This window comes from Nelumbo lutea, chromosome 4 (genome assembly GCF_056320005.1).
Source record: "Nelumbo lutea isolate HS-2025 chromosome 4, American lotus-T2T, whole genome shotgun sequence".
NCBI classification, from domain to species: Eukaryota; Viridiplantae; Streptophyta; class Magnoliopsida; order Proteales; family Nelumbonaceae; genus Nelumbo; species Nelumbo lutea.
This window is the reverse complement of record NC_142687.1, coordinates 45,014,931-45,036,969: the sequence shown is the minus strand read 5'-3', so window position 1 is coordinate 45,036,969 and position 22,039 is coordinate 45,014,931. Positions and strand designations below refer to the sequence as shown.

Genomic DNA, 22,039 nt, shown 5'->3' with positions numbered 1-22,039 from the left:
ACTTTCCGCACCTACTTCGCTTCCTTAGCATTTACTCCCAGGGACCTAGTGCATCCAAGGACTATCAGTTTGCACCTCCTCTTGCCTCACACCTCATACTAACTTGAGCGTCGGAGCTTTTGACTCGGGTCTCCACTCGAGGCCTCTGACACTTCTTGTTTTGTAGTAGCTCGTATCTCTAAGAATCCCGTCGTCAAGATGATGCCTTACAGTCCTCGGCTTCTACCGTACTCAGGAGGGAGCACTTCGCCTCGGCCTACAGTCTTCGACTTTAGCTTACGCTCTTCAGAGTCCTCAAAGCCTTCAACCTACCTTCAGAACTTGGGAGTGAATTCACCTTGTTGCCCTCGGCTAATTCGAGTAGCAACAATTAATAATTAAGTCACCCTCTAACTTCTTTAAAAACAATAAAAAGTGCAATTACCTTTGTTTCTGTTTTTAAATTAAAGAATAAAAATAAAAATATTATGTATATTTCTTGAGACAAGAGCAAACCATTGTTAAAATCCGGCATGGTTGGACCGCTTGGTCCGACTATCTAGTTCACATAATATAAGGCCCCGTTTGGTGTGTCTTTCCACATGGTCTATTAGCTATTTACAATATCGCCAGACTGCAATTCGGTCTTTTCCTGTTTGGTTTGTGGTAATCTAGCCTCCAAAAGGATGCGAGAAGCCCAAAACGAGCGATTTTTGGAAAATTCCAAATGAAGCTTTTACAATTTTTTCTATGTCTTTGTGTGAAAAAACACATCTTAACCAAATGGACTTTAAGCTGCTCAGATCTTAATGCAAATTCTCAATGCATCTTTTGACGGTCAAAACTACCAAAAAGACTTGCCAAATGGCTCCTAAGTTATCTGCTAAAGCATTTTTCTTTTGAATAATTTATAATTACGAATTTGGACCTGCTATGAGGGTAAGAGTGTGAGATGTGCCAAAATAACCTAATAAGTAATAACCCTCATTATAAAAAAGAATAAAAGGCATGATTTGAGGAGATTTGAATTATTTTAATTTGTAGAGATAATACTCAAGTTTTGACCAAATCGATTTAGTTGGACCTTATCTTGGCCTGAGCAAGAGATGGTCCAAACAGTCCAATTGTGATGGTCCAAACTCCAAACAGTCCGCTTGTGCAGTCTGGTGCCACTCTCCTACTCTGTCCGTGAAGTACTGCAGACCCTTATAATGCCTTTGATATTATTACTTAAGTAAAGATTACTTTGTATGTTACAGTTATTATGCCTTCAATATTATTATTTCATTTATGTTATTGGAAACCCAGCCAAAGTTTTGAGCTGTTAACTGCTGTTTAATAGGAAAGTTTGGTCCAAACTTATGATGAATTGCTTTGCATTGTGCTGTAATTTAGTATGTATTTGGTTACGTTTATGTTTATTGAATAAATGTTTGTATTTTATTTATTGGTAAAATTGAGAAATGCAATAATTACAAGTGTTTATGACAATTAAGCTCTATTAGATGGCATTAGGTTTCAAATCAACATAACAATGAATAAATGCCTGGCCGTTTGTAGAAGCTTTGAAAAATAACTTCCGCAAACGGCTGGCATGCACAAAAACCAAAATTCACTTTTTTTTTTTGATGCATGGAGAAGAGTAAGAGAGAGAAAATGCTGAGATGGTGCCTATGTGGCACCATCAATAAACGTTTATTGAATAAACGTAAACGGAACCAAACACCCTCTTAGGAGGTATTTTATATTGTGAATGAAATCATAGATGTTTTATTTTGGTCCACACCATACCTTTATTTGTGTTATTTGAAACCGTAGTATGGAGTGATTTACACTATACCATGGATTGGTCCACACTATTTAATAATTTCTAATTCCTGGTTAAATATAGTGGATTAGCCCACAACACGATATATTCAAGTATTCTAATGAAGTTTTGCAATGACCAAGTTTTTTGTACTAACAAGACATCTATACAATCCACACCACGGTGTGGAACGGTTACAAAAGTATCATGTAGTTCAAATGGGGTATTTTCAATCACACCATAGTGGAGCCTAGTGGGTCAGTCCACACCACACAAGTTTTTGTTCACAGTATCAAATACCTCCTTAATTGATTATTGTTTTTTCCACAATAATCAAAGCTCGTAAGATATGCAATTGAACTTAGGCTATGTTTGCTTGATAAAAAAATAAGAAGTAAACATAAATTTGAGTGGAAGTAAATATAAATTGCAGTCCAAAAATTAGAAGTTATTAAAGAAATAATAAAAAAAAAACTGCATTAATAACATAGGCTGCTAGCTAGACCTACAGGTTGTGTCTGGTTTGAATTTCTATAAGGCTGAATTGAAATCTTGGTAGTTAGACTGCCTTTTTGTTCTTTTTTTTTTCTTTCAACTCATCAATTATTGTCCATCTTATCTTTATCTACACAGAAAAGCTAGTAGTTCTATGTCGTTACCCCTAGTAGGTCTAAGGGTTTTCAACTTCTCTCTCTCATATAATCCCTAATTTTTTTAAGCCTGCATTTTGCTAGAAATGCCTCTGGATTCTGGAAGTTTTGAAACAGAGGGTTGCTAACAGATTGGAGATCCAATTTTGATTCATTATTATTTGGATTCAAATTGAATTTTTCCATCGGATCTAGATTAGACTTCATAGGATTTAAGTATTGATGATGATCAGAATGGTATATGTTATTCATCAAATGAACTGAAAATGAATTTGATATTATATATCAAGAATAAAATCATTTGAAATTAACTTGTAAACATACAACATTCAAACCACCAACTTTACTAAACTTTACATGCTTATTTTATGTAATATAAACATAAATATAAAAATTTAACTATTATCTTAATTGGATCAAAACCATATTGGATTAGATTGGGATAGATTCATGTTTTCTCCATTTATAGATGCATCAAAGTATTTTATGTAAATATAAGCATAAATATAAAAAGTTAACTATTATTTGATTGGATTCAAGGTTTAAAATTTTGATATGATACATCCGATATGCATAGAAATCGTGTGTGTCATCTTTTTTTATGCGTACCGGGCCTGTATTGAGGGCATATTGGGGCATATCGGAGGTGTATTGGAGGTGTATCAGGACGTATCGGTAACATATCGATGAAAAAGATACGGCAAAAAACTACAAAAAAAGTAAAGGGAAAAAGTAAGATTCTTTTACCCCCCAAATGACTCTAAAACTCCAAACCTTATTCCTAGAGTGCTAGATTTGCAAAATTTTGCAAGAAACAATTGTGAATCGTTGTTTTTTTTTTTTTTTTTTTTTTTAAGATTTTTCAAAATTTGAAAAAATATGGTAAAAAATAGGTAATATTTTTCAATTTTTTATAATATCTTATGATTTTTTTTCTTGAATGTATAAATTTATGTTAATTTATATTTCTTACATCCAAAATCACATTTTTTTTGTGTTATCTGTAGATTTATGGAAATTTCATGAGATATTTGAGGAAAATGTAAATTAACAAAAAATTTGAAAATATAATTTTTTCTCTGCGTATAAAGACTAAATATGTTTTAGATTTATAGATTTATCTATCATATCCATAGAGCAATTGAAATTTCTTCTTTAATATTATTTTTTATATATTTAGAATAAAAATGAATAATAATTAATTATATTTTATGATTTGATCACACCAATTGAAATTATATTTTGAATATATTATAATTCTATGGATCATCTATTATATATTCCACAAGGCAATTGAAATTTCTTCTTTAATAAATATTTTTTGAATATATTATGTAATGTTTATTTATTTTTTTATATTTTTTGAAAATAAATAATAAATAATAAATATTTAAATAATAAATAATTATTAAGTATATTTTCACTTAGAATTTGTGTTAATTCATATTTTATGGTTGGATAAGAGAGTTGGTTTTTTCCCATCCCATTAAGCATTAAAACTTAAGAATTATAATTTATAAATTATAGTTAAGTATAGGATTTTTAATGAAGTTATAATTAACTACAATATATTTCTTCATAAAACCATTAAAATATATTAATTTAATGTATACACACCTCATTTAGGTCTTATATTTAGTGTTATTATGTATTGTGTTTCAAAGCGTATCTATGCGTATCTTAGTTTTTCTCCAATATGCATGCGTATTCAAGACGTATCTGGATACGTCTCTTAAAATTGCCTTTCCGATACACTTGACGTTTCCAATACTTTAAACCATGATTGGATCAAACCATATTAGATTGGAATAGATCCTTGTTTCAAATGGATCAAAGTAGAATTGCCTTAATCGGACAAGATTTGAATTCAAATTTAGACAATTAGATTCCATTTGCATTGTTCCTCCAAATTCAAAATTTGTCCTTGTTGTAGTCAAAACTTTGCCAACAAATAAAAAGGAGGAAAGAGGATGAACCAAGGTGAGTTGTTGAGCTGAGCTGTTTCTGAAGACCAAAAAGAGGGTAAAGAGTCTTGAGGTATGTTCCTAGGGTGAGTTCTTCAATGCTTAAGTCTATAAGAAAGTAAGGGGTAATTAAAAGAGGTGTAAATAAGGCTGTGTTGCTCGCGTTCTGACATGACCCAACCCGATTTTGAGTTTGCTTAGCTTGGCCCGATGGTCATAGGTCGTGCCACGGTCTGTCACTATTGTATGGCCTGTACTGGGCTTGGGGTTTCAGGTTTGTGGGATGGGCCGACATGACCTGCACTATTGTGCCATGCCGCCTCTGGCCTGTAGGCTAGCATGGCCTGACCCTTTGGCCTGCTTGAAGAACTAGTCGTAGCCATTGGAGAACCCCCACCCCCCACCCCCAGTGGCTAGTTTCAACTTTTTGGGGTGTTTTTTTATAGAAATACTCCCCAACAGCCATAAACAACTATATTGGGGTATTTATGTATTTTGGCTTTGGTGGGAGATATAATGACAATAATACCCCCACAACAACTATATGACAATTAGTTTAGGGGGTATTTAGGTAAAGTGATAAATGACTTTATAATGATCAAAATACCCCTCCCAAACAACTAAATAACATCTAGTTTTCAGGGTATTTTTGGAAATTAAATTATTTTCAATTCCTATAAATAGCTTTATCGTCCAACATTTTCATCGCACCAATTCTCATACTCTCTCAAATATTAGTCTCTCATACATCATACATATTCATACTCTCACATATACTCTCATACTCTCTCTATTCTCCAATTATCAATTTGATTCAAGTTTTAACAAGAAGAAGGCTTGTTTGGGTATCTCAAGTTAGTAATTTGGGAGACTTGGAGGCTTCAACCGTTGAAATCAAGTTGAGATTCCAAACCAACAATCTGGGTACGTGCAATTAAATTAATTTTTATTTTTTTTTATAATTAAAAAATGGCTGACTCCTCCTCTCTCTCATGACACCAATTCCCTAGCATGGTTAATGTTGACGATGTTGATGTTTAGTCACAATATGATAGTGTTAGCATCGATATAGATGCTACTAATATTATCAACATTCCAACCCTAGTACTGCTACTAGAGGAAAGGGAAAGAGAAAGTAGAACACTAGGTTGATTAGCCCAGCTTAGACAATAATTAAAATAGATGAGGTTGAGGGGAAGGGAAAGAAAGTTGTTTGTCAAAAATGTAGGTGTGACTTTAGCTACAGTTGTAGTGATGGTACTGGCCACTTGGGCCGACATTTGAGACACCATATGATGAAAGAAAAAGAAAGGAAAAAACATCACAAGCACAAATGGGAAGTGGGAATTTTGGTAATTTTAAATATTTCCAAGAAAAAATGAGGAAAGAGTTAGTAAAATATATTATGCATGTTGAAAATCCATTTTTATTAGTTGAAGATACTGAACTTGAAAAATTTTTACATAGATTTGTAAATCCACAATTTAAAAAAGTTTCTACAATTACTATTAGAATAGATGCTTTAAAATTTTTTTAGTCATATAAACAAAAATTAATTTCTATGTTATGAAATCATAATTCTAAAATTGGAATTACTTTTGATATTTGGGCATCCAGAATTAATATAAGTTGTATTTGTATTACTGGCCATTTTATTGATGAAAAATGGTTTTTACATAAAAGAATTCTAAGTTTTACTAGGCTTGAATGGCCACATACTAGCCCACTAATTTCTGCAAGTATTTCTATTAGTTTTGATAATGTTAGTAATAATGATTAAGTAATAAATATTTTAAAATCTCAATTAAATCCATATTTAGATGATAAATTATTTCATATTAGATGCACATGTCACATCCTAAACTTATGTATTCAAGATGCTTTAAATATTATTTCTCATCATACTTCTAAAATTAGAAATTGTATAATATATGTTAAAAGTTCTAGAGAAAGAAAACAAGAATTTAAATATTTATGTCAAAATTATGGTTTAAAATATAAACATTTTGTATTAGATGTATAACGTAAATGAAATTCTACCTATTCTAGGAAGTTGTATTGCTTACAAACAAATTCTTACTGATTTTTGTAATGCAAAAATGCTACATGATATGATATTTGAGGAAGATTGGGAAATGACAATTAGTATTAAAGATTTTTTACAATTCTTTATAATGCAACTAATGAATTTTTTGGTATTTATTACTCAACTAGTTGTCTTTTAGTTAATCAATTATTTATTGTTCAGGTCGTGGTTGAGTTGGCCTTGGATGCCACGTGGCCGCCACTCTACCATCTCCACAGCATACACCGACTCCATGGCCATGACCGTGCTACGCTACTTTCGTAGCCCCCCACCTTATCCTCCCAGCCATGTTGACTCCACATCATGCGGATAAGTGCGACCAAGAACATGATATGATGGGGACAACTCCGCTGGGGATTAGGACTCTATCCTGAAGACCACGGCAGTTAACCTCATCCCGACAGCTCCGGAAGCCTAATCTGATTAGGACACGGACCTTCGGCTATAAAAAGTTATCCCTCGATCAAGGTAAGGGATTCCAAGTTCTAGCACCCATACTGTCACTTTTCTCATACTAGCACCCTCATTTCTCGACCCGACCATCCAACACCTTCTACTAACTGGAGCATTGGAGTGCCTACTTGGGGATAACTCCTCGAGACTTTGACATCATTTCTTGATCAAAGATCTTGAAGCGCGGCTCCGTCCTTCCACCTCGGTTCCACCCTATTGGCAAGGACTATCTGACTGCAACCTCGGTTCATGCACCACCTCGGATTGAGCATCATCATTTATGATTAGTGAATGTTTTGCAAAATATAGGAAAAATCCACAATTTCAAAGTATTATTGGAATAATTGAAAATAAATTTAAAAAATATTGGGAGAAAATTTCTCCCCTTTATTGCTTAGCTATAATATTAGATCCTAGAATTAGGAAAAATGGTTTCAAAGTTTTACTTGAATCATATTGTGAAAATATGAATATTGAAATTGGGAATGGGAAATCTTGTACAAGTGCAAGTTCAAATTCTGAAACAACTAGTTCTAGAAGAAAAAATTTGGTCTCTAATAAATAAGAGACATAAGTCTACTACCTCTTCATCAACAAGTTCATATAGTACTAAACTTAATTTTTATTTACTAGCAATTTTTTCTACTTTGGTTGATTCATGCGATTTAGAGGAATGGGATAGTTTTGATATTTTAGCTTGGTAGAGTGAATACGAAAAAAACTATCCAGTCCTTGCTGCCATGGCACGTGACCTACTAACCCCTCCAGTGTCTATAGTTCCATTAGAGTCTTGTTTTAGTGTAGGTATTAGGGTGTTACATGAAAAGAGAAGCTGCACGAATGATGAAAATCTGGAGATGTTCATTTCCCTTAATGATTGGTTGGATGCTGAGTATAGATTACAAAACAAGGAGGGCATGACATTACTCCTGATGTTTCATTTGAAGCAGATGATGAACATGTAGGTGGAGGAGACACTTGAAGAAAAATGATGAAGTCAATATTTTTTATTTTTTTGTATACTCAATATTTCAATTATTGTATTTTTTTTTCAATTTTTAAAATTACTGTAATGTTTTTCAATTTTATTTAAATTAGTTGTTGTTTTTTCAACAATGTAATTTTTTATTTTCAATTTATAATTGTATTATATTTTTTTTATATTTTATTCCATATTCTATATTTCATTCATTCAATGACCATTGTACTGTTTAAATTGAAGAAATAAAATTCATATTTTTTCCTATTTGTTGTCCAATTTGTATTTTGTTAAGTATTTAATCATTTTTTTTTTCATTTCTATTTTAGATTTTTCTAAAATAGAAATATGTATTGCCAAATGCCGGATGTCGGTGGAATCTCCTTGGAACAGAAGATTATGGAGAATAGAAGAAGAAGGTTAACCAATGGAGTATGGAGAGAATAAGATGCTAGTGAGCATGTCGCCGGTTGCTGGTTGTCGGTTGCCGATTACCTGTGAAGTTTCTTGGAACAGTACACTGTAGAGAATGGAATGGAGAGAATAAGACTATTAAGCTATATTTGGTTTGAAGGAAAAAGTAGGGAAAGGAAGGGAAAGGTGGGAAACCTTTACAAATTTTGTATAGGTTTCCCTTCCTTTCCCTACCTTTTTCTACCTTTCCCTACTTTTTCCTTCAAACCAAACATAACCTTAAGATTCTTGGGAAGGGTAAAGTAATTATTTTTATGTGGGTCAATGGGTGAGTTCTGACATGAAGAACAATTCTGCACATGTAAAGAAGAGGATGTTAGTGGATGTGTCCAAAATTAAAAGTTAGTATACCTGTTCCTAATTCTTTGTATTCTAAGTATGAACAACCACAAAAATTGATACATATGGTGCAATACATATCAATGCTTTCACCCATTTAAACTTTATTTCAGGTTTGGTTTAAATGGTTTTATGGTCCAGCACATCGATTAGTCTAAGCTCAGCCTGCCCAGACCCAACTCTGCACCAGTTGGACACACAATCTCATGATGTATCTCTAATAGTTCAGTTTACCTCTTTTAGTATCCTTCTACGCTCGGCAATACCATTTCCATTGCCAAGGATCATTCACTCTAATACTTGATGGTGTCGAAAAGAAATATATCAAATTGAAATCAAATTCTATCAAAAAAAAAAAAAACCGAATTTGGCCACCTATCACGTCAAGTGACAATGATGGTAGGCCCAACGACATGCAATCTACCTGCCTTGTCTCAATAAAGCTTTCGGATAGAACTCCAAACCAAACAGCTCACTTTTCTCAATCAAGCTCTCCCTGCAGTTTGTAGATGATTAACGTGGACAAATGTCAATCCTATCCATTTATTAATTGTTTTCAACTTTATTAGATAGGTTCAAAGCCCTATCGGTGCCAATGTTACATCAACTTGTTGACTTTGGTGAGGCCTCTGTAGAATCTTCAGGGCTACTTGGTTTGCTGTTGGAATAGTCTAATAGAAATGAGAACAAAAATTAAAATCAGCAGCTATGAGAATGGTCATTCTAGTAGAAATGAGAATAGGATTCTAATTTCATCCAATCAAACAGTTGAAATCAAAATAACTTATTTTGATTTTGATTTTAAATTCCTATTCTAACAAATCAAACAAGGTCTTAATTGTCAAATATCTCCATATCTGTATTCTATCATGCATGCATCTTCATCTTCAGTTTTACCTCTCCAAATAAAATTCTTGTACAATCAATACTATCACAAATGACCAAATTTGATAAATAATATATCTCAATCTAGGTGATGACATAATTTTAGAATTTAGTGGGCCAAAGGAAGGAGTGGTCTCTGATTGATCAATATGAGTGATGAAAACTTTGACATGAAAGTGCAATATTGAACAGCGAAATCATTCATTAGCCTTCACGTTTTCCATATGATAAAGAGAGGAAAACAAAGTTCTGGCCTAAAAGATGAAATGTTGAAAGAATCAAAAGAAAGTTTTGCACAGGAGAATAGAACTCAAATTATATTCTTGGTAATATTAAATTTATTGCTGATGAGGGAAAAAAAAAAAAAAACTCTCTCTATCTCTAGTTAGCCTGCATATTTTCCAAGGGGAAGGAAACAAAGTTTTGGCCATAAAATAGGAAATTGTGAAATAAACATATTCTTAATAATATTAGCTTTATTGCTAGTTAATCCATGCAATGGATGGGGTTGAATAGAAGTTTGGCAACCTATTTTAAAAAAAGATTTTAAGTGCATGACAATTAATAAAAATGTTGGACTATTATGAAAAGTTATAATATGAAAAGGACATAAAATATCATTCATTGATTGTGCCTTATAGTGTTTATATGATTATGAAATATGAGAAGCGAATAAATGATTATAACTAATTTGTAATAAAGAAAAAGTCAATGAAAAAGAAAAATAAATTATTTCTCAATTCTCATAGTAGGCTTAACTTTTATTTTTATATAATTGTAGTGGCATCAATTTTTTACTATAAACGCAAAATAAAGGATAAAAGTGAAAATGCGTGGTTAATTATGCACACAAATTCTCTTATTATTCATTTATATGAAAAATATTATAGATAACATGTGGCACTGAATTGTTTCTTATGTTTTGGCTACCAATAAACATGTAGCACTGAGTTTAGTTCAGTTAGTATACAATTTTATTAATTTTTTTTTTCCAAAAGTTTCAGTTAATTTATTTGTTGTAAATTGGTAGGTTTTCACAATTGACACTCCAAGATCAAGAGAGTAGATATATTTGGCATGCACCAAGTAAGAAAAGTTTCCCCTTGAACCCTTTTGATGTCTCCATGGGATCACTCGTAAATCAATTGGTAGGTTTTCACACTTCATCGGATCTCATATTCTTATAGATGAAACGAACTCAGCCCTTTTAGCCGGCCACTAGCAAATGCCATTATCAATCTTATTTTAGATGTTATACATTGTATACACTAAGGGCTCGTTTAAACAGTTTTTATAAGAATATCTCCATACTTATGTGATTTATTTCCTGGCGAGGTATATCTAATACAAGGCTATAAAGGAGGCTATTTGAACGGGCCTTGCACTGACTGAATCCTGATTCCAGAGCCCTATTCCTGTGAACCAAATGGGCCTTACTTTCTGCACAACCTTGTGGGCCACAATACCTGGTGATAGGTTTATGTGTTGCATACATATTAAAGCATGGTTTTTGGGTTATAACTAATTTGGTAGATGGGGAATAGTGCATGTTGTAAGTTGAATTGGTGGTGAATTTGTTCCAGGTTTTGTACATTCATGTAACTTATGAAAAGCTAAGATAATCAATGCCGTTAATTATTCTTGTATTATTTGAATATATTTAATGTCATTATTGATTTCAGAAGTAAATGTTTACATATATCCTTGAAAAATGAGTTACTTATCCTCAATATAATGGAGATGAATTTCGTCATGAATTAAAAGGTTGTGTTTTGTACCATTACTGTTTCTACCTGAAAATGTTTGGGTTGATGAATATAAATTAATAAAAGATATGCGTGGACACATAACATGTGAGAGTTACTTTAGCTAGAATGATTAGGCTTTACTCCTTGAACAAGAAACATAAACAACTTCTCACACATGCATTTTTAAGGTATGACTCTTTTAACTATAAATAGCCTTAAATAATAATTAAATAATTGTATCTCATTTTATATTAATGAATGCAAAATGATTCATATAGAAACAGCAATGGTATCAAATACAACCTAAGTCATCAAATTCAAGATATTTTCCTCCAAATCCATTCTTTGTCTTTGCATTTGGTTGCAGTGCAATTTTATTTGCACTAGTACAAATGCATGAGAGTGGAAATGAAAAAATAAAAATGCAAAGTCTGCTTTAATTTTGTTTTGGTTTTCACTTTATTCTGCTTCAGTACTTATTTGACTTCATTTGTACTGAAATCAAACAAATTAAGGTAAAACTTGAAACGGAAGTAAATCAAAATTTACACCCAAATCAATTGCATTGCTATAGTTTTGCATCAATACAAATTTATTTGCACTGCAACCGAAAACAGCCTCATGTAAGTAATGGCTTAACTATGAGATTGGAATTGGAATAAACTTTCTTTTTTTTTTGGAAAACTTAGCAAGTTCGAATATGTTCGCATAACTGTTTTGACAAGAAGACCTCTCACCCCCATATTATTCTTGATAGAGTTTATAACTATATTGTTTTGTAGAAAATATCCAAAGAAATGAAGTTAATGAAAGAGAAAAATAGTGGAAGCCTATTTTGTAGGGATGCCCATGGTTTGGTTAATGGGGCTTTTTTTAGGACTGAATTGGTCATACCAGATTTTGGAAAACTCACCCATTCCGTAGAGGGTTTCCCATCCTTCAAGTACTCAATGATGGTGCCCATCTAGTTGTTCTCGGCATGAACATCTAATATTGGACTCTGATCTTCATCTTCTATGTTGAACCAAGGTAGCTATCAGCACACACTTTCTTCCCGAGGTTGGAGGAAGATGAGCTGGTTAATTTAAATAAGGTGTTAGCTTGGGTATTCTTCGACCTAGGTATTTACTACAGGGTGGACGATGTTGGAATGTCTTTGAAATTTGTTATACTGTTTAAGCTACATCCTACTTCACGGTTGATTAGTAGTACCCTTGTTAGCATTCTTCCTTTATCTATTTCTTAGAGGACATAGTTAGCATTCTTCCACCTAAGGCACTTAAGGTAGGGAAAGGTGAAAGATTGCTTGAAGATCTCTCCTCCACTAACGACAAATCATGCTTCTCAATGAGTAACTTTTTTGTATTTAGCCTAGTCTACAACAAGTTCCCCATCCTTCAGGTACTCGATGATGGGATTTATCCAATAGTGCTCAACCCAAACATGCCACATCGACCTTTAAACCTCATTTTCTATGTTGGTCTGAGGTAGCATTTCAAAACACACTTCCTCCCAATATCGAAGCAAGATGAGCTGGCTAGTTTGGATAAGGCATCAGCTTGGACGTGGGTATTTACTACAAGGTGAAGCTGCTCAAACTATTGATGACTCCATAGAGTTTCTATAGGTACTTTGGCATTGATAGCTCTCGAGCTTTGTACTTTTCATTGATTTAATTTACGATGAGCTAGGAATTTCTAAACACCTTCCCGTACTCTACTTAGTTCTTAGAGGCTTTGAAATTGGATTGTAGGCGTATTCTAAGGCAACACTATAAGGCTGAGATAAATGAGCCTTGTTACACTCCCATTTTGAATGGATGTCCTATCTACTTGTAAAGTCCAAGCAAAGAAAAAAAAATTGTTTACTTGGTGGTCAGCTTGATGTAATTGGAGAGTATGCAATCTGCTATAAAATCTACTAGCATCTTACCTTTTATGGTTGGTTGTGACTTGTATTGTATGTTGAACTCCCAAAATCCTATAGCCCTCTTGATTAAATGACTACACATCTCTAGCTACTAAATAGTTTCCCAAAGAGGCTGGTGGTTTGCATTGAGAAACTATGTGCTTCGAAATAGGGCCTCAACTTCTGACCTGAGAAAATTAGAGCTAGGGTGACCTTAATGTCTGTGTACCTCATCTTTACATCCTATAAAACTTTGGTAATAAATTAGATTGGCTTCTATGTTCCATCTTCTTCTTTAACAAGGATTGCACTCACAACTTCATCCCTGGCTAAGTGATAGAGGAGGAACCCGTCTCCAAGGCAAGGCATGGTAAGTAGGGGCGACAAGCAAAGATACTTCTTGAGTTTTTGAACGACCTATTCACATTCTTCTGTACATCGTAAATCTTGGGCCTTTTTCAGAGCTTTAAAAAATGACAAGCATTTCTCTATTAACCCAGTCATGAATCGACCAATGGTCGTAAATTGACCAATTACTTGTACTTCTTTCTGCGTCTAAGGTAGGGACATGTCTAGGATGTATTTAATCTTTTTAGGATTTGATTAAATGCTTCTTTGTGTCACTACAAACCCATGGAATTTTCCCAAGATGATCCTAAATGCATGCTTGCTCAGATTGAGCTTTGTCTTGTATTTTTAGAGAATACTAAAACTTCTTCTAGATCGGTGAGGTGCTGGTTAGTCTTGATGCTTTTCATTAATATGTCATAAACATACTCCTCCACATTCCGGTTGATCTAGTCCTTAAAGATCTTATTAATGAGCTGTTGGTACATTGTGTTGGCATTCTTCAGTTTGAAGGGCATCACCTTATAACAATATAAATCTTTTGATATGACGAAGGGAGTGTGTTACTTCCCATTTTTTTTTCACCATCACTACATTGGTGAGCCATTGAAGATAATCTACTTCTTAGACAAACTTTGCTCCGAGGAGCTTTTCTACCTCTTAGGGGTGTTCGCGGGTCGGGTAGGGTCGGTTTGAGTCATTTTATTCAACCGACCTGACCTAGTCGGTTTACTTATTGGTTAAACCAAAACCAACTGACGTTGAAACAAACCGGCCCAAACATGAAGGGTCAGTTTATCGGTTTAGTAGGTTTTTATATATATTTTAAACTAAAATATCTATTTATGTTTAAGTTTATTTCTTTTTATTTTTTATGTAAAATCAAAATATATATTTAAATCTATTAGTTTTTTATGCAAAATTGATTTTTTCGCCAATATTTAAATCTATTAAATATTGTACCATTGTGTTATATTCATATTGTTTTTATGTTTTTAGTTTTTATCATAAATAACCAAATTTCTTTTTCAAAGTTCAAACAAAACACAAATAAAATATATCAACATTTAACATATAGGATAGGGACTAATTAATAATTATTTAAACATATAGGATCGGTTCAGTTCGGTTTGGTTTTGATTTTCATACCGAGTTGTTGGTTTATTTTCTCATATAAATAGATTATGACCGATGGTTTTAAAAAACTCACCAAGTCGGGTTGGGTTAGGCAAGTTTGGTCAGTTTGACATTTAATGTGAACACCCCTACTACCTCCTCATGAATAACTTGCCACCTCTTTGGTGCAAAATTCCACTTGTTCTTCTAAATAGGGTGATAGGTTGGGTACATGCTAAGTCAGTGGACAATCGCCTTAGGGTTAATCCTTGGCATGTCTTTTTTGGATTAGGTAAACACATTGGCATTAGTCGTTAAAATTTAGTGATATTAAGCCAAAGACTATCAATTATTAGGGAACTTGCCTAGATGGTCTTGTAAGTGTTACTATAAAAAATTGGTACATGTACAGGGCCTTCCACTTGTTCTCTATGCTAAGGTATGAGCTCATCTTGATGGTCTAAACTATTAATGGCTAGTGACTCGCATGAGCTCATTCTTCATTTGAGTGTGGCCACATAATACTACCAAGCCCCACTTGATCTCCTTATGCAACTTCCGCACCTTGATCAGTTAGGAATTTTATTGTTAGGTGGTAGGTCGACTTTGAGGCCCTTAATGCATTAAGTGAGGGCCAACCTATGATGGATTGTAGAGTGACTTGATGTTGATGACTAAAAATTCTACCATCTTGGTAATTCGACATGATGGATCCCCCAAGATGATAAGGAGCATGATCTTCCTTATAATTCACATCCATGTAAATGCCTCATAAAAGATGAAGTCTGTCGAGCTTCTTCTGTCAATCAAGATGTGGTGGATGGTGAAGTTTTCCATGGCTAGTAAAATGACAAGCACATCATCATAGGAGACATGGTCTCCCTTGAAGTGCTTATTTAAAAATGATACAATGTCCTTGGGTTGAGAATTCTTCAATGGGCATTGGTTGACTTGCAATGTTTGAGCATACACCTTCTTAGCTAAGGCACTTTTTTCCTTTTGACGCTAATTCTACCATTGGTTGGTTATCCGACTCATGTTTCTACTTCTACTATTGCTATTGCTGCTCTCTGTGTCTGTCTCCTCTATGCTGCTCGTGGGAGATGTAGTTGTTGAGGTTGCCCTTTAATACAAATTGTAAATGAAGAGTTAGTTACATCTGAGCTGGAGAGTTGGTTGCAATGACTAACATCTCCCTATATATATATGGTTGTATGTCTAAGATGGAATAACACAAAAAGAAAAAGGAAAGAAAGAAAAGTGTTTCTCTCAAATTTTCCCGTTTCTATTTCTGTTATGGTATCAGAGCTACGGTTCCTTCAACCTTCACACAGCCTTCTCAGTCGACAATCCTCGATCCTTCTTGATCCCTGTTTGTGGAGCAGATCTTTGAGAATTTCACAGAGATCTCTTTACTTCCATTTGTCAGAGCTCGTCCCTGTTCTTCACTGAAACCAAGAAGAGAGCTCGTCCCCTGTTCTTTGTTGAAAGTCTCCGTCTATGATCTTCTTTGATCGTTTTTTTGATCAAGAACCTGAAAGAATGGTAGGATCCATCTAATGGACGCCATGATGGTTGCGAATGGGCGGGTGAATTTCAAAAATTTTCCTACATTCTCCCAACTGGGAATCATATTCCCTAAATTTAGAATACAATATTCAATGATTCTACTTGAACCATAATTGAACCAGATCTGAACCAAAAAGAAAAATGGAGGATTATACCTGATCCGGAGAAAGAGTATCTCCCAAAGTTGGTGTTCACACCCAAAGAAGACACCAAGATCCGCTCTTGCTGAAGATGACACAGCTGTGGGTGGAACGGAACCAACAAGGTGCGTCCTACACACTGGATCCTTCGCAAGAACCCATTGAAAACTCTAAACACCAAATCTTTTTCAGTCTTTCTTGCAAGACTGATGTCAAGAACTGATTTCTTGACTTCCTATTGCTGCAAAGATCAAATCTTGCAAGAGGGAATGGTGGCGGCTGGAGGAGAACTCCTGGGACGAAGATGGCTGAATTGCTTCTCTTCTCTCTAGAGTCTGTATGAGATCTAATCTCAATTCGCAGGATGCTTTCTTGCTTACTCAAAAACCATTGGTTCAAAACCTGATGTATTTCTCTTAGGGTTTCTCCTCCTTTCTTATTGATTAAGAAAACCTCATAATTAGGAGTTATTCCAATCCAAATCAGTATTTGGATAGGGGATTATCTTAATCCTATCTGCAGATTAAGTTAGTTTACTCCTGATCTTATCAGGAGGTTACCAGATTCAAATCTGATTTGAATTTGGTCTCCTAGAGTGGATAAGGTTAAAGGCTCAATCCTTTTACTAACATTAATCTTAGATTTGCCCCATAGATGGATGATCATATCAGCCCAGCTCGTAATGGGCTTTTGGCCCATTAAGTGTTTAGTGTTTAACTAGTTTTCAATCTGCTGCCCAGTTGGGCTTCTTTGTATGGCGTGGGACCCAAGCATTGATCTACACACCAGCCACATGGGTTTGGCCCAACCTTTATTACAAGGCCCAGCCGAATTCACTGAAAAGCTCAGTGAACCCCTGAGCCCATCACATGGACCCTATGGGCCCAACACTTACATTAAGTGGTCCTTGGGCCAAGCCATCTTATAAAAACCTAGGGACTGTGGGTAGGTGCAAGATTAGCCCATCAGGTATTATCCTAAATGATCTTACACTTAACCTCTCAGCCCTTAATGATCAATCACTGCCCGACAAGAGAGTACCTCTCCCTCGGTTACAAGGAACAGTGCCGCACTCTCTACTCACATGGATCTCGGGAATTAAAACCATTTGCAAACTTTTTGAAACCATACATATACATACATACATATATATATATATATATATATATATATATATATATATTTGCAAAACAAAATTCCAACGATTGAAATCAACTGCCAGTAGTTTGGTTTCCATCAGAGAGAGTGCATTCCCGATCATTACCATTATCCAACAAAGGGGCTGATCCTGTCACTATGATCACTCACTCAGATGAATTCTCAGACTGCCCCAACATGCCCAAGTTTTGACTCCCGCCAAGGATCTCACTGATTGACATATCAAAGATAGCCTGATACGACACATAGTGAAGTGTCATAATCGAGTCTAAGGGTCAGGTGTAACTTTCCAGTTTTGCCCATCTGTCTCCAAGGTCCAGGGCAATACTGGAAATCTGGTCTGGTTCAAGGATTCAAATAATCCCATACTGCATGTGCCTTGGGTCTTACCCTGGTGGCCGAGACAAGCCATCCCAACACTTGGTGGCACACCAGTATCAACCTTGGCAGGATAAATCCCCCCAGATTTATCCAATCGGCTGTGAACATTTAAAACTAACACGAGTCTCTATAAGTGTCTAGTTTTAGGGTCTTACACAGAATTATACCGAACAACATGAATCAAACATGCACTTTTTTTTTATTTACACTAAATAACAAAAGTACATCAAATCGGATTGAAGCTGTCTAACAGAACGGGGCAAGCTACAAGATTCTCATCTGCTGCATCAAGATCACTATGGTGTCATAGAGATATCTTTACTTCCATTTGTTAGAGTCGTCCCTGATCTTTGCTGAAACCAAGAAGAGAGTCCCTTGTTCTTCATTGAAAGTTTCTCAGTCCGCGATCCGCTTCGATCGGTTTTCTTTTTGATCAAGAACGGGGCAAGCTACAAGATTCTCATATGCCGCATCAAGGTCAACTCCAAGATCTTTTGGCGATGGTGCGACTGACAAAGACGATCTCTGTTAGCCAAGACTTGATAGCTATCTTGGTCTTCGTTCTGTTGTTCACTGTGTTGCTCACCATCTACAGAGATAAAGCAGATCCAAGATTAATATTTTCTTCATCCAGCAGCTCAGCACATGCCTTGTAGTAGTAGAGATATAACACATTTTATCGATCTCATATCAGAAGAGCTGATCAAATGGTTCTGTTCTGAGGACAGCCTTTGCTATTGACCTGAGGATCCTGTGCTTCATCCAAACAACTTTACCAGTGTCGAAACCACGACATTGAAGTTGACCTTACAGAGCAAAGATTTTTGTGAAGTGTACGGCTGTAAACAATTTCTATTTTGGTGAGGGATCAGACTCCACAGACTGAGAGCTGCATTTCAAGATTTCAGAACCAGACTGTCTGAGAACTGTATTTCAGAACCGGTCATCAACTACCACTCTTTTCTTGTTGTCTGTATTGTTTGCTCAAGATTTTCTTACTGTTTATATTATCTGTGCTAGGGGAACCCAAAATTTCCAAATTTGTTAGGTGGACTAGTTTTCTACTTATCATGTCAAGTTTTACATCAGTGGTGGAACTCTCACCCTTGTTGGATCCTGCTTCACCATATTACCTTCATCATTCTGATCATCATGGATCGGTCACTGTTTCACTAGAACTCACAAGCTCTAATTATGCTTCATGGAGCAGATCTTTCCTTCTACCCTTGCCAATCAGAAACAAAATCGGTTTCGTGGATGGAACCATTAAAGAACCTACTTTGGATGATGCTCTTCACGGTGCTTGGATGAGATGCAACAACTTAATCGTTGCATGGCTTCTGCGGTCAATTTCCCCTCCAATAGCATCCATTGTGTTCCATATCAATTCGGCGTCATAGATATGGGAGGTCTTGAAGAAGAGATTCTCACAACCGGATGATTCAAAAATTTGTAATTTGCAGTTGTCTCTCAGTACAATTACTCAGGGAACAAGAACTGTTGATGCCTATTTATTGTATTGACAGGAATATGGGAAGAATTAAGGAGTTATCGACCTCTGGCCCACTGCCAGTGTGGAAAATGTAACAAGGACTATTTCAAGATTTTCTCTGAAGCACAACAAAAGGACTATGTGTTGTTCTGAACAACCTTACACCATTTGAGTGTTTGTTTCATAAAGCTCCCCAGTATGGCCATTTCAGTATTTATGTCTCATTATGTTTTGCTAGCACCTTACAACATAATAGAAAGAAGTTCCATCCAAGAGCTATAAAATGTGTCTTTGTGGGATATCCCAATGGGGTGAAGGGGTACAAACTCTATAATCTTGATGATCATTCTATTTTCTTCTCTAGGGATGTAGTATTTTTTGAATCTAAATTCTCCTTCTCTTCATCCTCTGCTACATCTTTTATACATACTCGTGATGCACAACCCTCCTTATTTGACTTCTCTGTCATTCATCCTTTACCGCAACCTCAAATTATTGCTGACAATGCTTCTTCCCCATCAGCTTTTGTTCCTTCCAATCCTTACTCATCCACTCTTGTGTTTGAAAATCCTCCTACTTCTCCTGTTAATGCACATCCCCCTGCTGCTTCTCATCTACAGCCAGAGGTTTGTTCTGATCCTGTACCTCTAAGGAGTACAAGAGTGACTAAACCACCACAGTACCTAGCCGCGTACCATCATGACTTACCTGCTAAATCATCCCATCTATCTACAACACATCCTATTCAGAATTTCCTCTCAACATCCCAACTTTCAGATTCTCATTCTGCTTTTACTACTTCTTTGTCTCTTCTTGATGAACCAAAATCCTATTTTTAAGCTAAGGATCACAACCATTGACAAGAAGCCATGCGAGCTGAATTGCTTGCCTTGGAAGAGAACAACACTTGGTCAGTTGTTCCCTTTCCTCTAGACCAACAGTGGGTTGTAAATGGGTATACAAGGTGAAGTTAAAATTTGATGGAAACATAGAAAGACATAAAGCTAGATTAGTGACTAAAGGTTATAGCCAACAAGAAGGATTCGATTATCAGGAGACTTTTAGCCCTGTTGCAAAAGAATATATTGTGAGAGTATTTCTTGCTCTAGCGGCTCATTTTGGTTGGTATCTAGCTCAACTTGATGTTAACAATACTTTCTTATATGGTGATTTGAAGGAAAATGTTTATATGGATCTTCATTTGGGCTATGCAGTTGATAAACCCCCTCACTATCCAGCAGGGTCCAGATTAATGTGCAAACTAAATAAATCATTGTATGGTTTTAAACAGGCATCAAGACAATGGAACACTAAATTTTCTGCAGCATTGTTTGAGTATGGTTTTGTTCAATCAAAGGCTAATTACTCTTTGTTTACAAGATCCACCACTGAAGTATTTATTGCATTGATAGTTTATGTTGATGACATTGCTATAGCTAGTAACTCCACTGCACTCATTGATGGTTTCAAAATGTTCCTTAGCTCCAAGTTTAAGCTTAAGGATTTGGGTTCATTGAAGTACTTCTTAGGTCTTGAAGTTGCAAGATCTGACAAGGGAATTGTAGTCTGCCAAAGAAAATATGTGTTGGACCTGTTGAATGACCATGGGAAATTAGGCTGCAATCCTGTCTCTACTCCCATTGATCCTAATCATAAGATGGCCAAGGATAGTGGAGCCCTTCTTGCTGATGCTTCATATTACAGACAGTTGGTTGGGAAGTTGATTTATGTCACTTTCACTCGTCCTGACATCTCTTATGCTGTGCAGATTTTATCTCAATAAATGGAAAAACCTACTGATCTTCATTTACAAGCTACACATCGTGTATTGAAATACTTGAAATCTTCCCCTGGAGCTGGCTTGTTCTTCTCTGCAGGTTCTTCTACACAATTGAGGGTTTCTCTAACAGTGACTGGGCTGGTTGCCCAGATACAAGGAGATCCATATCTGGCTTCTGTATTTTCTTGGGTGATTCTTTGATCACATGGAAGTCTAAGAAGCAGAATTTGGTGGCACGAAGTTCAACTGAGGCGAAGTATCGCTCTATTGCAGCCACCACTTGTGAATTGATGTGACTCTCTTCTTTGCTCATTGACTTTCGCATTACAGTTTCATTACCTATCTCGTTACATTGTGATAATCATTTTGTGATCTATCTTTCTCGTAATCCTGTGTTTCATGAGTGGAGTAAACACATTGAGGTAGATTGCCATTTTGTCTGGGATCAAGTTCAGAATGGTTTCCTACATTTATTGCATTTGTCCTCTTCTGATCAGGTGGCAGATGTATTCACCAAGGCTTTGCAACCCTCACATTTTCAACGCTTAATAAGCAAGATGAACATGCTCAATATCCATATTCATCTTGAGGGGGGATAATACAAATTGTAAATGAAGAGTTAGTTACATCTGAGCTGGAGAGTTGGTTGCAATAACTAATATCTCCCTATATATATGGTTGTATGTCTAAGATGGAATAACACAAAAAGAAAAAGGAAAGAAAGAAAAGTCTTTCTCACAAAATTTCCCATTTCTATTTCTGTTACCCTTCAGATGAGATGCC

The 22,039-nt window shown here is 35.4% G+C and overlaps 1 protein-coding gene across 1 annotated transcript; it reads left to right on the top strand.

Moving 5' to 3' along the window:
* The first annotated feature begins 19,054 nt into the window (after window positions 1–19,054).
* Window positions 19,055–21,259, top strand: LOC148855532 (uncharacterized). The gene is made up of 4 exons (XM_088984919.1): window positions 19,055–19,329; window positions 19,448–19,567; window positions 19,715–20,281; window positions 20,410–21,259. Exons 1-4 carry the CDS (start codon window positions 19,055–19,057, stop codon window positions 21,257–21,259), a joined length of 1,812 nt encoding a protein of 603 aa, XP_088841045.1.
* Window positions 21,260–22,039: the final 780 nt, after the last annotated feature.